Source organism: Saccoglossus kowalevskii, chromosome 8 (genome assembly GCF_978046115.1).
Source record: "Saccoglossus kowalevskii chromosome 8, keSacKowa6.1, whole genome shotgun sequence".
Lineage (NCBI taxonomy): Eukaryota > Metazoa > Hemichordata > Enteropneusta > Harrimaniidae > Saccoglossus > Saccoglossus kowalevskii.
The window spans coordinates 21151337-21168775 of record NC_140648.1 but is presented as its reverse complement, the minus strand read 5'-3'; the positions used below and the strand labels follow the sequence as shown (position 1 = coordinate 21168775).

General features: G+C 34.7%; 1 protein-coding gene across 2 annotated transcripts; it reads left to right on the top strand.

The window, feature by feature from the left end:
- Positions 1-1266: 1266 nt before the first annotated feature.
- On the top strand, positions 1267-16351 carry LOC100369978 (uncharacterized). 2 transcript variants are annotated; one of them, XM_002738622.4, is made up of 16 exons: positions 1267-1385; positions 2145-2207; positions 6786-6875; positions 7312-7404; positions 7696-7771; positions 7901-8032; positions 9974-10099; positions 11263-11382; positions 11567-11689; positions 11986-12120; positions 12223-12348; positions 12674-12793; positions 13137-13259; positions 13519-13644; positions 13760-13885; positions 14020-16351. In XM_002738622.4, exons 4-16 carry the CDS (start codon positions 7321-7323, stop codon positions 14160-14162), a joined length of 1560 nt encoding a protein of 519 aa, XP_002738668.2. In that variant the 5' UTR covers positions 1267-1385; positions 2145-2207; positions 6786-6875; positions 7312-7320; the 3' UTR covers positions 14163-16351. The 2 variants fall into 2 exon arrangements, with proteins under 2 accessions (XP_002738668.2, XP_085358459.1); XM_085502333.1 differs by lacking the exon at positions 6786-6875.
- The last annotated feature ends 1088 nt before the right edge of the window (positions 16352-17439 follow it).

The window sequence follows — 17439 nt, the reverse complement described above, 5'->3', positions numbered from 1 at the left end:
TATTTCACAGATTAATCATTTGCATATGAAAGTGTCGGACACAAGGTCACACAGCCACTGAAAAAAAATCATTGATTTTGGTGTTCTCATCTGCCGATTTTATCAAATTATAGCTATCCCATTCCTTTACTTTCTTTGGTTTCCAATAGCCTTACACATTTGGATGCCCCTACACATGTTAAAGCAGACCTTGATGGGAAAACAAATTGCTTGTGCAGATAAACAAGCTTGAAAATCTTTGCTGTGATTTCATGGACGTTTTCTAGGAGTTTATGTTTTTCAAAATACAACGCCTTTAACAAAAAATAACGTATACTTATTGTTGTCAGATTAACACCAAATTTTCACAGCTTTAAGGTTACAATGAGAGGAACTTGAATGTGTCCAGACAAACTATTTCATGGATTATTTACCAATGTGTTGTGGTTTGAGTTGGGGGCAATGTGACTAAAACAGTAATTGAAATTTAGCACACTGCTTCTCAAAACGCGTTGCTTGAATAAAACTGACCAGACACATTCAATTTACCAGACTATTGAACAACTAGGAAAAGTAAAAAATAACTTCTTATCACCAGCATAAATGCGTAATTATGTTTTTTTACAAAGAAAGTAATTTTTCACTTTTGATTAAGTAACGCATCGCAGAATGCAGATACGGGCATGGCAAACACACCTTTGAAAAGCCTGAAGTCTGGCGATTCTAAAAATATATACTTTCCTGGGTCTATTTGTAGTCATTTGGTCACAATTAGAAGATGAAAACAAGTATGCAAATAATAGTCCCGCTACCTTAAACTCCTTGAAATACAGACACATCGCCAAGAACACAAGTGGCGATTCAGTCGTGTGACGTCACAAACCATAATGGTAGCTGAATGAATAATCGTACCAATGAGAAAATCAAATGTTTATTTTATAGATGGCCTACGTAACAAGCAAATATTTGATAAAATGACCAAAATTGGTAGTCGGCTCCTCCCATTTCAATGGAATGACAACGTAATTGGCCACTATACACCACGGGGGTGTCAATGTCCTCGTGCTGCTGCCATTGTCGTTGTCAAACTGCCAGTCGCCAGTGGGGACATTCATTGTAATCAAAACAATCTCAAAATATGCATCGCCTACGTGATTGCTGACGTCATCTCTCAAACGCCGCTAGATAACTAGATTCCTTTTCATGAACAACAGCGCAACAGATGGAGCACGCGATCTTATGAATATTTAGTAGCTAATGAATATTCATAATGCAGTATTTCCGACAGGAAGTTTCGTATGAGTGCGACGGCTGTGCCTTTCGGACGTAGCTAACATCAGGGAGCCATACTCTTTCCTCATGGTATATCTTCCCACTTTTCTGCATTTCGGAGTAGTGTCACGCAGGTAGAGTTATATTTTTAATTATAATATATCATAGTTTGGAAACATATTGTATTTTCCGGAGATGACATTAAAGTTAAAATCGTAAAAATCAGTAAAAAACATCGATGACCTGTCCGTGTCAGCTCGGCGGCAACTGTTGCAGTGATTTGGGTGGCGTAGGTCATACGCGATAACTGCGAATACATTGAAACGAATTGTTGTTTTGTATTTATAAAAATATTGTTTCAAAACAGAATGTAGTTAAGAATCTATAATATTCATGTTTGAAGGTAGTTTGAAACGATGGTTATTTAGTGTTAAATAATGACAGTTCATCGCTCGTTCAATCGCAAGTTGACAGTTCAAACATGGCGTATAAATGTGTGTCAAATAAATTATGATGCTGACAATTTAGTTAATTCATAACAAAATTTGTAAAATCGGATAATTTATTTAACGACAAGAAACCACTCCCATAATATATATTTGAAATTATATTTTTCTTCTATTACAGTATACTGAATTGATATAATATCGATAGAATTACATAATCTATGATAGCTTTGAATTCAATTGTCATTGTTGTTCATGAACTTGCGCTATGACGTAACAAACTGTCGTGTTATTGCCGTATTACGTGTACGCCCATATTCAGTAAAAAATTAACATCCGGATTCGATAGAATTATGTACATTTCACAAGACTTGTCCCATATTTATGTGTTTATTATCATTATTCAGGGTTATATTTTTTCTGTATGTTTTTTTTAATTTCAAATAGAATAAGTCACTCTAGGAATTAAATAGCAGAATGAGTCCATAAACGTCGCCGTCAAGTTCTCAGGTAAGACGCGATAGATACAATAGAACAGAATCGCTTCATTCAATACAATCATAGGTATTATGTACCTCATGCACATGTCTTTAGTGACGGAATTTACAAATTTTAAGCTTATACAAACATTTGTACTTTTATATTTATAAAGACATATTTTGATGATTTCTTCTGTGTCAATAAAAAGAATAGTATTTGGGCGATTTCTTGTTGCGCAATAGCTTTTATGTATCATATAATTAATGCGATTTGAACACAGAGCGCCTGGGGCTAGGAAGGGGCGGGGGTGTGGTCGGGGTGGAGTTGTCTGAAATTATTTTAAGAGTTATTATAAACTGAATTTAAAAAGATGCGTTATAATATATTTGTGTCGACATTAAAAGTTCAATATTTGCTGAAACCGCTGTGTGCTGTGCGCACATTTATTAAAAACCAACAGCTATTCACCATGATATTGACCCCCGGCCATATTTGAAAGTTTTCGGTCGATACGGAAAGTCTATGTCTTTTCAGATGGTATAAACTTGAGTAGAACTGTTCCACGCATTTTGCATCATTTTGCCATGATGCACAACAATATGTAGTAATTCTGATCACGTGGTTTTAAAAGGGAGTAGAATCAAATCTTATTTTCGCGGGTATTATCCCAATTGTCAATATTAATACCCAAATGTGTGATCAACATCCAATAGTACTAAGAACCTTATCTAGTAAGTCCAATGTTACAATTAAATACTTACAAACTAAAATAATATTATTTTTCTTCAACGAATTTAGTACGATATGTTCGATTTATGATATTATGGCAGATCATCGTCCAGGGTACAGTTAACAGACCAATAGCTTTAACAACGCGCTCAGCGTACTTAATGTATTCGGCATGTATTACGCAACATAGTTCAGAATTAAAGCTTTAGTAAATATATAATAATACCAAGCTCAAAACTTTTTGTTTTGAACTTTTAATTAAACAGTTGGATAGACATAACAATAAGGTACATCGGACTTGGGCTAAACATGGCAAACGAAATGTTTGAGTTGTTTGATACTTCAATATAGTAAATAAATTAACGAGGCATGTCAATGCAAGTGTATTTTATAACCCCTTTTTAATAAATAAAACTGTCAGTGTCAGATAGCTTTCGTTTTTATACCCAATTGAAACACTCCATGTTTAGCTCGGCCAGCCACGCCGAGTAGGCGTGATTGGAGAAGTGATCCGATTATGCACGAAATTCGCACTCAGTATATTGTTAGCTGAGTACCAGCTGACATTAACATTTCGCCACACAAATTAACATAATAATAGACAAAATCCACAGACTGTTGTCAAGTTAATGGTTTATGACATTAAATGACGTGTTTTGAACGCTTTTTGTTTTCCGTAATGGGTATTGGTAATTAACAGGTAGCTGCGTGGCATCCCATTTCGATATCAGTGATTTAAACCATACTGCTTTATGCTACCAAGAATGTTTTTTCTTCTAAATATGATCGTTTATTATCTAAGTATGTTACGATGACATATGTGGCTTCTTGAAAGATGTTTCAATAAATTCGATTAAGCGGAAACATGCATTGTAAACAAACCATGAAGTACACTTCGCTGTTTTCATGTTATTATTCCTTGATGTCTTGACGAAATACGTGAATATACAATACTATTTAGTTGATTCTAAGTAGTCTTGTTAAAAGTGAGAATTGATCAAATCCACGCTCACAATATATAGCTAGAATTATCTAGGCAGTTTTAAACATGTGTTTTAAAACTTCAACTTCGAAAAATGATATTTGTAAAGAACTATTCGTTTTTCAAAGTACACAAGTTTCTAATGAGATGTCGATTTCTGCTATTATTTGTTATAAATATGTTGACGAAATCTATATAATCCTGCTCTGTGTAAGCTCAGCCTGCGCATGGGCATACCAGTGTGCACGTGAAAGCGGCGTGTTAAACGCGATGTGGGGTCACCAGTTGTTACCAGTCCGTAATACTAAGCATTACATTCGCTTCACATTACGGCGCTCGTTGAATGCAAATCTTTCTTTTTTTTATTTGTTCAGTTTTTTTTTTTACATTTAACAAACACAAAGCTATTTGTTCGTGGTTACAAAACTCAATATTATTTCTGGAATTAAAATATATTGACAACCATCATTAAAGCACTCATTATGGCATGATCGGACAGATTGATTTCATCGGGACCAGATCCAAGTGAAACGCGGTTTCGTCAAAGTCACGGCTGATTTGTCTAAATGGATATTTTTCACATTAAATTTACTCCATTGTTCTGTAAGTCTTTTAACAGCGCTATTAAGCTGCCGTTTCACCAAACCGTTTCACATTTCTCGTTGCACTAAGTGATTTGAATTTGAATTATTTTTTTATTTATTTTTAAGCACGCCTGTATGTGTGTTCAATGATGGATCACTCTCCTGTCAATCAAACGACTCCAAGTATTAAAAGTGATTTTCATCTGAACTGTAACTCTAACGGACTTGCTGCTCAGTATACTTACATCTGTTTTACTTTGAGCGACTATGGTTACATTTGAGTAATGTATAGATAAACATCGCCAATTGATTCAGTCTGGAAGTATTGTAGTCAAGCTCTTGGATATTTTTTCTTTACAGTAGTTACAATAGAACTTCGAACGAAAATCTTGTCTGAAATCTTCATATACTTAAGAAGTTCGTTCACTAAGTTACTACTAATTAATCAAAATTTGGCGTGATTTTCATCAGTTTTGAAGCCCTGCATTTCTTTTAATTGCCACAGCATCTTGTACTTCTCGGCATAAGCACAGACACGATTCTGCAATGTGCTACCTACCGGTGATTCGTCATTGTTTGAATATTTTATTTTAGCACAGTTTCCATGAAATCTAGTGTCCAGTCTTGGTTTCGTATTCTGCAGCCTCACTTGTGATTTTCTTTATTTGTGATAGTCCAGTGTAAGGTCGCAATACGGAACTGTGTCCAAAGTACATTTTCTTCGATATCAAATTTAGTTTGTATTCCCGCCAAGTATATGCTCGGATAAGTTTTCTTGTACAATTTGGAACCACTTGTTTCGCTGTCCGAACTGTCAGTCTACAACGTCAGCTTCTAGAAAATTACGCTGTGGGTTGTTAAACAAGGACTGCATTTGAAATATCGGCGAATGATTTTTTAAAAAAAAAACAGCCGAACTCGTGTAAAGTTAGCATCGATTGTGTAACGTCGTGCTTAATACCTGTGTTAGTAATGTCAAGTCTACAGGCTGATAACAGTCACATCAATGTTAACCTAAACTTCTGAATCTGCAAAACGGGCAGGCAAAGTAAAACGGGTGTAGCCCCTTCCATATGGTCAAAATTCTCAAATCAAGTTTGCCGTGCCATCGTGTTTTACACGTAAAATTTTTTTTACATTTTTCAACTGTAAATATGAATACTACAACCCCTTTTAATTTAAAAATAGGTTGCACAATTTTTGTGTTTTGCCTTGATATTTATTACCTATAAAAAGACACGACATCATGCAATGCATTCAGAAAACCCGTTTACGGTTTATAAACATAAGAAAATACTGTTTACTGTCGTTGACCAATCAGAACGATCGCCGTGACGTGATCGTAGATGGATACATGCTCCTGAAAAGGACGACCCATCGCAAATGTAAATCGCAAATTGCGGTTTAGTTGTGGCCGGCTCGCTCCACGAGCCAGCTACTTTTAATGGCCATGAATGTACAGTTCATGTTTAGTACGGCCACTTCAGGTGAAACTCCCACACTCGTGTTTAACACCAACCTATGATAAATTCCCTGTGCACATGTCTCGTGATGCATGCTGGTCTGAAATACAGATATACATATTCAGAAAAATTCTTTAAAATTTAACCGGTTAAAAATCATTCTAAATTAAATATATTATTTATTTATTTAAAACATTTATTTATTTATTAATTTATTTAAGACATTTATTTTTGTATTCCTATAGACTACCGACCTATTACACAAAAGTGAAAAATAGCATACCCAACCGTAGATCTTAGAACAAAAGACACAGACATACTTACAAGAACACAAAACAAACAACTGACAACAACTGACAACACAATTAACGAGTCTCGAACAAAATGAACCAATTGACAAATACACTGCACTAACTCGTCAAATCAATAAGAGAATGAGTTGACATCCACGGTATACATGAAGTGAGGTCGAGTATCTCGTAATGAGTGAACATATCCTGCTACACATGTGACACCGACCATATATCACTCCTTGTCAAATGGTTTTAGTATGAAGTAGGTATACAAAATTAAAATAATTGAAAAAAGTGTGACAAAATGTCGAATAATACTTTAAATAGTTATTTACAGTATCACGTAGACAGAGTCGCGTTTGACGAGAGGAAATTCAATTAACATTACCAAATATTCAATACAACTTATATATTAAAATAATAACGTAATGACGTAATTATCATTAATTTGGTTTAATCTGACGACAGTAATTTTAATAATTTTCTATCTGTCTCGTGTACTCTCACGATGCCTTGCTTATTCCTAATACGCTTCAATTCCTGTGTTTTTTTTACAGGTGTCGGCGCGCGTATCATTTTATATTATTTTATTTTATTATATTATTATATTATTTGTTCTTACCAACGTAAACCCAATTTGTAAATAGGTGAGTAAATTATTCCTTGCTCATGTTGAGTGCCCGGGTTTCAACCCAAACTAGCGCATTGTAAATACGCCCCAACCCAACCTAGCTCTTTGTAAATATACCTTGGTCAAACCCAGCTCTTTGTAAATATATTGCAACCCAACGCGGGGCTTCGGGCTGGGTGCGCCTACAATATATTCGGCTGAAAATTCATAATATTGCATACGAAATGTGTTTATAAATATTCGATTTCAATAGAAAATATATACTGTGAACATAGCTAGAATGAGCAATATATTGGCACCCTTGTTGTATTAATTATCACTATCGTGCACATATTTCCAATTCTAATACATATCATCACACTGGTGGTGGAAATATATGGGTTTATTAATAACTGATGCTTGTAGGTTGTTTTCGGTTAACACGTTTTTTTGTCAACTTCTGCTCGTTTCAGCTCAAAAAAATGAAACCTATCATATCATTTAGGATTCTTCTTCTAGTAGTTGTCATCTACTTCCCACACTGCCTTATAATGGCTCCTGCGAAGGTAAGTTAGTTAAACTGTAAATAAAAAATATGTCAGTGACAAAACATAGTACAACTTTATTGTTGATGCATATAGGTAACGGGACAGAAGTGGGAGTCTGGAATAGGTCCGTGCAGCAACCCACACTCAACGCAACCTCGACATTTTAACACGCATTTCCAGTGCTTTGTAATTTCGACGAGGTAATATTTTACGCGGCATGGTTCCCTGTTTTTCAAAATTCACAGCCCCAAATAAAAAATAAATAAATATTTGTAAATTCACGAGAATGAAAATGTGATTCCCTTCTAGGAAGTGAACAAATCCAATATACACAAAGAAACACGCCACAGAGAGAAAAGGAAAACAGTAATAGAAATGGCACAAGGTGAGAGACATTTCACAGAAATCAACCAATCGAAATCGACATAACAATCAAGCTTAGATTGAATTTGATGTTCTTAGCGTTTTATGTAAGTTGTTTAAACAGGTGTGCAATAATAATTCATTTTTTCAGATGTCACTGTTATCCCCAAAATTAAATGCGAATCTGTGGGAGGAGCCTGTCGTTATAGGTGGTGTTACAAAGGAGAAATAAATGACCCAAAACCTTCTATCTGTGGAAACTTACAAGACGTTTGCTGTATAGGTGAGTATATTTGCATAACTGGGCCATCTATTTGTTTTGATTCGATTCACAGACACCGCTTTGTGCTCTAGTTGCGAAATAACACAGCAATAAAAAAATATTACGACATTGTGCAAACAACTGAGTTTGACATTCAGAAATGTGTGGGCATTCAGAAATATATTAAAATAATTCACAACAAGATGTATACAATATGCACACCAATAACAGTTTTCACAATTACCGCATACACGTGAATAATTAAAGACAAAACATAATATTATATATTCCCTATAGTTTTGCATTTTATCTGTATTGAATTACGGCTTAAAAAAGATAATTGAAATATACCGTATTTTCCTCCATAAAAATGTATGAATGTTACACTGTCGTAAACGTAAATGTTTCTATCGTTTTGTTAAATATATCTAAAGGTGGAAATTACGGATTTACGTCATCAATTATGTCCTTGACAAGCAGACAATGTAATTTTAGATTGCAAGCAGGAAACATAAAATTAGCTTTGGATAGCGTGATATAATCTCACCGACACGTGTTACCAATAATTATTGTTAAAAATCCATCTGTCGTTATGCGCAAATAAAACCGTGAACACTTGCTATGTCGATGGATTTATTATAAAAAAACAAAAATTCTGTACTGACTAAATAAATATTGCGATTAAATTTAAGTGCTCGGTGACCTTGTCCGAAGACGGTCAACTCCGGGGGTATTTATATTTATAAATATTTATTTTCCTGGCACTATATATTTGATTCGGTAGTGATATGTTATGAGGCGTATCCATACACATAGTCCTGATGTCGGCTGAATTTGACGCGATTATGGCATAAACTTGTTTCTGTTTGTTTTAATGCGCACTGTTTGTATATATTATTCCAGTATAATATCATGTTTCAGAAACATTTTTGACAACACGTTCATGTAAACCTAAATCGGTTTCGTTGTTAAAATGTAATCACATACGATTCTGTAGATTCGCACACCATCCTTTTTTTTTATAATTGAGTTGTTACAAACTGAGTAATTGGTATTAGTAACTTGAAGTTGTACTAAAGAAAATACATCAGTACTAACAAATTCCGAGGTTTCTATTTAATGTCAATATCCTGTTTTTTAAGAATCGCAATTTACCAGTCATCGTTTATATTATCCAAACTTATATATACCAACACTGTGCTCCTGCCAACATGTTCAACAATTATATTAGTAGAAAGTAGAAAAGTTTTGTTCTCCACTCTATTGAATGTTTATAGTAATATTTACCCTTTCAAAATATTTCAATTGTTTTTTTCAAATCTGCCATTTTCTTTTGAATTACTAATGGTCGCCCTTAATGATTTCAAGGAAATCTATGGAATTTCGAATAAACATAGCAACTCGAAAATTAATTTCGCAACGGAGCTGTTTACAGATTAAGGTGTCGTTGCCATTTTGTGCATTCGTAGTGACGGTCATGGTGGACATAGTAATAATTCTCTAACATGGCAGTATTTGCAACTCCGTTCAATTATTTTAGCCAGATACCTTGAACCGGTCTAACAACTATCAATGTGGTCGCACATGTTAGTAACATATTTGTATTCAATACTGGGTACCTGTATGATACTATGTTAAACATTGCGTGAAAATAACACCCTACATACACATCTCCTGTTTTACATGACTTAACAATATATTTCCACTGTGATAATAATATGTCCCATGCCATGCCATACGCAACACTGCTGGTGATACAGCATGCTTTTAATGTCTGAATATACCGACTATGAAAGGTTACAGCGCGAGAAGGATTAGCCAAAGCTTTCCGCCCGCACAAATGGTCGCGTGATCATAAATATTACCAAACATGCACAAGCTATATAGACATTGAGATACAATAATGTAATTTGTTCAGGTGGCCGTCTGTTTAAAATAACGATTTGTTGTTTTTGTTAACAGAAAATCCCCGTCAGTTGAAGTGCAATCTCCAATGCGGGGGACAATGTCGATCGAAATGTGAAAAAGGAGAAGTACTTGCAAGTGGTGATTGCAAATGTTACGGTTTACAGAATAAATGTTGCACAAGTAAGTAATTGAAACGTATGGGCATGCGTTAATCTGGGATAGCATGAATAATAATTTACATGCGTTGGATGGTGGATTAGACGACTAACTCGAACATACATATCACGTGACTGAAATTCGCCAATGATTTTTCGTGTAACTGGTCATTCCAAATTATTCACTCTGCGCGGCGTCCGATACAAATTTCTTTATTAGAGGAAAGCTCTCGAACTTGACACAAGTAATAGCAATCGTCGTAGAAAACGGGCATTTGACGCTAGTGGTTAGTCATTTCATCCAACCCAGCTACAATACAGCAAGTAATGACGCGGTATTAAACTTCACAAAGGAACCGCGGACATCTGTGTATATCTAGCGGATTCTTAGTGCGGTAAACCCTGTTTAACAACGGCCAAGTCACGAATGTATCAAATGTTAATGAGTTAGAAACTGATTTTTAATATGTAATTTCTTTGTCATTTTTAATAAAAGAACTGTTGTCATGCCGATATATATATATATACAAATTAAACAAGCAAATACAAATAAAAACTATAAAAAATAATCTTTCTATTAATGTCCAAGAATGATGTGGAAATAACATCATAACAAATCGACAATTCGAAACCAAAATACATCATTGAAGGTAACAAAAATAACAGAAGATATTCGACAATACACAAGTACATGATAAACTGTATTGCAAAACGTAGTCAAAGAAAGACGCATTGTATAATACGTAGAAATATCCACAGACTCAAATTATATCCGCTTTCATAGTCATAAAGGAAGTTTTCAAGCTCAAGAACAAATGACAGACCAATAAACTTGCAATTGACAAGTGATAGGATAAAATGACTGGCAGATATATGCACCTCGTGGTATACATGATACCGGGACGTTAAGAAATAGTAATCGTGCTTCGATTCGATTATTTGACACACAATGCAGTATACGCGTGTGGCTGCAAGGTGTCACTGGGATTAAATTGTGTGGTCGTTTGCATTCCCTTCAATTGAGACACTTTCTAGCGGTTTCTATGGTGAAGATTATTTAAAATTGTACAAACTATCATCGTTTGTCACGAACAAGTCCATTTCGATTTGGGGGGCTGTGTTTATACCATATTGCGATTTTATTTGAAATGATGTTTGCTCTAATATCTGGCACCAATCTTGTTACAGAGGACACATCAATTGTTAGCTGCACAGCCTCCTGCGATGGTAAATGTAGAAAGACCTGCGGTCAACACGAAATTGTGGCATCGCAAGGTTGTACATGCGAAACTGGGGTCTGCTGCATAGGTAGGTGTTGTTAAATTATTAAACTGTGAACATTTGGGTTGGAAAAAAATATTATAATTATGCTGGTGACAGTATTTGGGCAGCTGACTAATTAACAAATTGTACGATTGCGATACATCATTTTGGAAGTTCCAGTGGCGCTGAATTCCGAGGTTATTTTCATGAACTGAATATATCTCCACAGAGAATCCGTTATTATTACACTGCAGTGAGCAATGTGGCGGCATGTGCAGAAAAAATTGTAAAGCTGGTGAGATCAGGTCACCCGGGGACTGCAAATGCCAAGGGAATACGCGCTGCTGCATTCGTGAGTATTATTGTATATTCTATGTAACCAAAAGCGAAATAAATCATTATGCTTATTTATTTTGAGAAGTTGATCATTCGGCTTAGACATTTTTAGGTCTAAGAACTTCCCAGTAATTTGTCATTCCAAGTAATTGCACTAAAGTATAATTATTTCTTACATCACTCTGCAGACAATTGTAATTATTTTTATAACTTTAAGCTCGAAAATGCACACGATCCGGTCAAATTGATATGTGATCCGATGCATTCGTAGAACACGTTTATATGATTATACTTTTTATGTTGTTTCAATAGCTGATCCAGAAAATGTCCATGTCCATTGCGTTGACGACGAAGAAGGAATCTGTCGAAATGGTCAATGTGAAGAAGAAGAGGAACAGGCACCTGATATAATGATCTGCGACAGAGCTGCGGATGTATGTTGTATCGGTTAGTAAACCTTCACGTGTAGATTCACGATCAACACTTTTAGAAATTACGTGCATAACTGATGAAAAATACTCATTGTGTTTTAATTTTATTTAATTCTAGACGACGAGCATGAAATAACTTGTGAGAATTCTTGTAATGGCGTGTGCCGTTCTACTTGTCGAGCACTTGAAATGCAAGCCCCGGGAGAATGCAAGTGTACAAAGGAAGGCAAGAAGTGTTGCATAGGTAAGCACCATTCTCATTATTCTGCAAGCAGTGTGAAAGAACCTCATTTTACCATGTTAGCTTCAATACCTGATTTGCAGAAACTTTCTTCAGGATGTTTTTTATTGATTCTCTACATCGACAAAAAAAAAACATTGTACAGCAACTCAGGGGTCTCCTGTCTATAATTTATACATTACATTAAAAACATGAATTGTATTGGGTAGTAATGTTTGCAAAATGTGTCTTTGATTGTCTGGACAGGCTAGTTAAACAAACTGATAAAATAACTAATCAATTTTAAGTGCATGTAATGTAATTCCAAATGTTACATTGCAATTTTTAGAAAATCCTAGTATTTTGGAGTGCAATCAAGCGTGCGGAGGAAGATGTAGAACCGAATGTGAAGAAGGTGAAATGCAATCTTCTGCCGATTGTAAATGTAGCAAGGGAAAATGTTGTATAGGTGAGATGCTTGCAATTACATGACATGTTCTAAGGTTTTGCTGTGGGACATTACCCAATTTTGCTTTAATACTGTGCTACATAAAAAAACACTGAACAATATATTTCTGATATAGCCCAGCATTTTCATTAGAGGAGATTACTTGATTAGGACTAAATGTGACATATGCTGATCGCGACTCTTTTTCACTGTGTACATAACCAAATGCTGTCTATTTCAAATTTGTCTGTTCATTGCATATCGTCAAGTTTTCAAATTACTCTGTCATTATATTTCTAAAATGTGTTCAAATGTGATATCTTTGTTATTGTTTTGGTATTTAACGAATACTTCTTTCATTTAGCTGATCCCAGTTATCTTCAATGCAACCAGGCCTGTGGCGGAAGATGCCGAAATAAATGCCGAGAGTTAGAAGCTGAAGCATCGGGACACTGTAACTGTTTGGGGAATAAAACATGCTGCATAAGTAAGTATTCATTGATTTAAAAACTAACTAGTATTGCAAAATGTGGATACCCTTAATTATATTTTTTGCTGTTTGTTAATATTGTAATAAACATAACACACTTGACCTCTGTGCTCAATGCGTGCGCATACTAGAGAAATAGTAACAGATAAATTGATTGCATTCATTCACTCGCTAAAGCGTGTTTATTTATTTATTTGTCAATTATATTTATAATTGTAAAGTAACATTCATTCATTCATTCATTTATTTGTTTCAGCCAACCAACATGTGTTGAATTGTAAAACATGTGGGGGTGAGTGCAAAGCGGAATGTGGCCAGGGAAAGATAGAAGCTGCTGGTTCATGCAAGTGCCTCACAGATTACAGCCAGAAATGTTGCATAGGTAAGACACTATACATCAATAAATCCCGTACTTGCAAAAACAAATTACAACCTATTCAAAACTACTAAAAACATTGTTTAATGTTATCATAACTTATACGATTTGTTTGCTGCAGATGATCCGACAGAAATTAAATGCGAGAAGCACGGTAAAGGACAATGCAGACCACTCTGTGGTAAGGGCTTCCAAAGAGCGCCAGTAGACTGGAAGTGCCAAGATGAAGGCACCATGTGTTGTATTGGTAAGTGAATCCAACAACTGTGAACTGTGTTCTAATTAAGCTATCGAAATCTCCTCATGGATTTGACCCACAAGATATTTGAGTATCCAATCAATGATGTCTGTATTAATGTTGGGGGATACCTTACTTTGCAGACAATCAACAAGAACTTTCCAAGAGCTTAAGGCGTCAAGTTGATCTAGAAATCGACGAGGAGTTAAGAGATGACGAAGCGTTTCTTCCCCCGACGACTGGTCCTCCATCCACACCAGGATATTTATTGGACGAAGTCGAATAAAAAATCTAAAGGGATTTACAAGATTGCGCATGAAGAGCACGTGTATATCTGTATATATCTGTGACACGTGTATATATTATAAACATATATATATAGTATATATATATATATATATATAAACACATACATACTATATGTATATATACTATATTCAATAATGTAAATATATAATGATAATAACTAACAATCTTATTATCTTTATGCTAATACGATTATGTAGAGTAAATATATAAGGGTCGATAAAGAAATTAAGCAAGGTACAGTGATTACTCAAAAGATCGAACTAAAGTTGTGTAATTACATAGTTGCCCACCGTTATCAACTTTATTGACCTTTTTCTGTGTATATCATTTACAATGGTTAGAGTGAGTTTTCTGAATACTACCAGATACGGCAAATTAGTCAATAAGCGGAGATGGAGGTTAGATACCGTTGTTTATGTTAAACTCTGCCATATATATGTAGACAGAGGGGGTAAAGAATATTTTTGGCGAACCACTGCATTTATGTATTACATCAATGCATCAATGATATATGACTTCAACACTGTAGTCTATATTTCAGGAAATGGTCAGCTTTTCCAGCTAATACACTTATTATACTATGTACTTCTTTAATATACAAGTATTTAAGAAAGATTGACAATTGACGTGTATTGTGTTACATAAATGTGAATTGCATCATGTTAAAAGTTTCCACCCTATATCAACAAACGAAAGTTTCATAGGTCTGTATTCTATTCCGACTTAGTTAAAAGGTTAGACTATGGCATGGTATGGTATTGATGATAATTAGGCTATTACCTGTGTCATATACTTTGCTAGGGATGTATGGTGACATCAAAGTCAATATAACTCTAGAAAGTAGAATCAACATTCAATTCTATTTAACCTACTGTAAGAATAACTTGTGGTGATTTGGTAACCATCAGTAAAGGGAGACCAGTTCGTATGAAGTACCGAGAAAACATGTCCATTCCCTGTGGCTCATATCCTGTAGTATAACTGTTGGCTACATATCTTTGGCCAGTCTATTGAAATATTTAATGATATGGGAGCTATTCCTGATTCTCGTATCCTACAATCTTACATTCTATTTTTCTGAAAATAACAAATATTAAAAAAAATATGTATTAATAACTTTCTTTCTCTTTAAAACTATCTCAATTTGTATTAACTTCGTTGTAATTTCTGTACATATATATTTCCACCACATTGACCCCTTTGGTTAGAAACACTATATCATATATTCTTGAATTAACTTTTGGGATAAGAACACCATGTACTTTTGGATCAACCCTTGGGGCTAGAGACATCATGTAACATATTCTTATCATATGATATATTTTTGGATTAACCCTTTGTGATCGTGACATCATGTATTCTTTGACTAGCCCTGGAGCCAGAGACATTATACAACATATTTTCACTTAACGCCCGGGACTATAGAAACCGTATTATATATTCTTGGTTAAAACCGCAGGGGCTAGAAACATTACATCATACTTTATTTTGGAATTAAGCATTGGGGATGGAGACATCATATCATATATTCTCTGTTTAGCCCTGGGGCTATAGACATGGTATCATAACATTCTAGGATTAACACCGGGAACAGAGACATTATTTATATCCTATATTCTGGGTTGACCCCGGGATAGACACTTCATATACTATATTCTTGGATGTATAGGTGTCGTTAAGCTACTCTGGGCAGCATATAATGAATGAACAGGCGTAAATCGTAGTTAAAAATTACCGCCGAAATCTCAATCGAGAAAATAAAGAGAGACATCTACGAGATCTACCGCCATCGCGTCTGAACACTGAGAGTATTGGCATTAAAAGAATGGAACACTGTTTGAGAAAAAAAAATCAAATCTCGTGGCTCCTTTTCTTGCAACAAGGTCTCGGCGGCCATTTTTTTCTAAGGTCTATTGAAACTTGACAAAAGATATCTTGTAAAAGTTGTTTTCCATTTAAATCAAAATCCATTTTAATCTGGGCAATGTTGGGACTATAAACAATTGTTTTTGTTTGTTTAGCTGTGTAGTAAATATGTATATTTTATTTTATGTTCACTAAATTACAATCACTGAAATTCAACCCTGATATGTGTATTTACTTTTAGGCTAACTCTTTGTCGCTATGGCTACCGAATAAACTCATTTACACAATTCTTTCACCTAACTATGCCGTTTGATTTGTTCTTCTGTATATTCAGTAGTTGACAAACATTGGTTATTTTGTACATTGAAATATCAAACCATTCAACTAATATTTGTATATATGATATATTTAGGATTTTACACTTTGTGAACTTGTGTAATATCTCTCCAAGTACAAGTAACGCTAACGCGTATGCAAATGATTTTGCTTTTATTTTTTTAGAAAAAAACATGCATAATGACTGTGTACACATCAAACATTTAATTCTGCAGTTATTTTCTCTTTACCCATGCCCCCGGGAGTCAGTACTTGCTCCAATATTGCTCAAATTGTATACACCATAAACGACGACGACGATACTCAAAACTACCTGTTTTTCGACTTGAATTATCTTGATAGTAATATATCACAAGTGGAAAGTGATATCCAGACTCGGATGACGACGAGTTTCTTAAAGTTGAACTCTGACAAAACTGAACTATTATATTCCTGGTTCACGTCAAAACATGTGTGAATTCAATATACCCTTCATACAGATAAATTGCAGCGCCATTATCGCTGCAACGTTCCTTAATACGGTATCCCTCAAGTCAACATAAAGAAACATCAACACAAAGTCCAGAAGACAACAGCTAATTTAATGCAAAAATTAAAAAGTGTGATCAGTTACATTGGTTGCCGATGTAACAAGATTTCTCTAATAATCTTTCTCCCCATTCATGAGACAACTCCTCCATATATTAGTAACCTACTGACACTTTATAAACCTGCTCGTAATATTTCGGCTTTTTTAATATTAAATAAAATGTTATCAAATATACCACTAGATACTACAAAACATTTGGGCAGCGTGCTTTTTATTACGCTCTTTCTTAGTTATGAAACGATCTATCATTTGATGTAAAGGTCCCAATATTCAAACGGAAGTTTATTTTTGTTTAAACTCGATTATTATTATTGAGAATTGTTTATGCGTTATTAAGCGCCTTTCAGCATTTAGTTTTTTTATTAAAAAACCCCTAACATCAAGAGATAAGAAAACTACGCTATACAAATGTCTACTTATTATTTAGGTTGTTTTGGCGGTAAATTTAGACTATGTACATCTT

Excerpts from the sequence above, each read along its gene's own strand:
- LOC100369978 (XM_085502333.1), top strand. The coding sequence starts at position 7,321 with ATGAAACCTATCATATCATTTAGGATTCTTCTTCTAGTAGTTGTCATC. Across the intron at positions 7,405-7,695 it reads TTATAATGGCTCCTGCGAAG|GAAGTGAACAAATCCAATAT; the intron begins GTAAGTTAGTTA and ends ATTCCCTTCTAG. Across the intron at positions 13,886-14,019 it reads AGGCACCATGTGTTGTATTG|ACAATCAACAAGAACTTTCC; the intron begins GTAAGTGAATCC and ends CTTACTTTGCAG.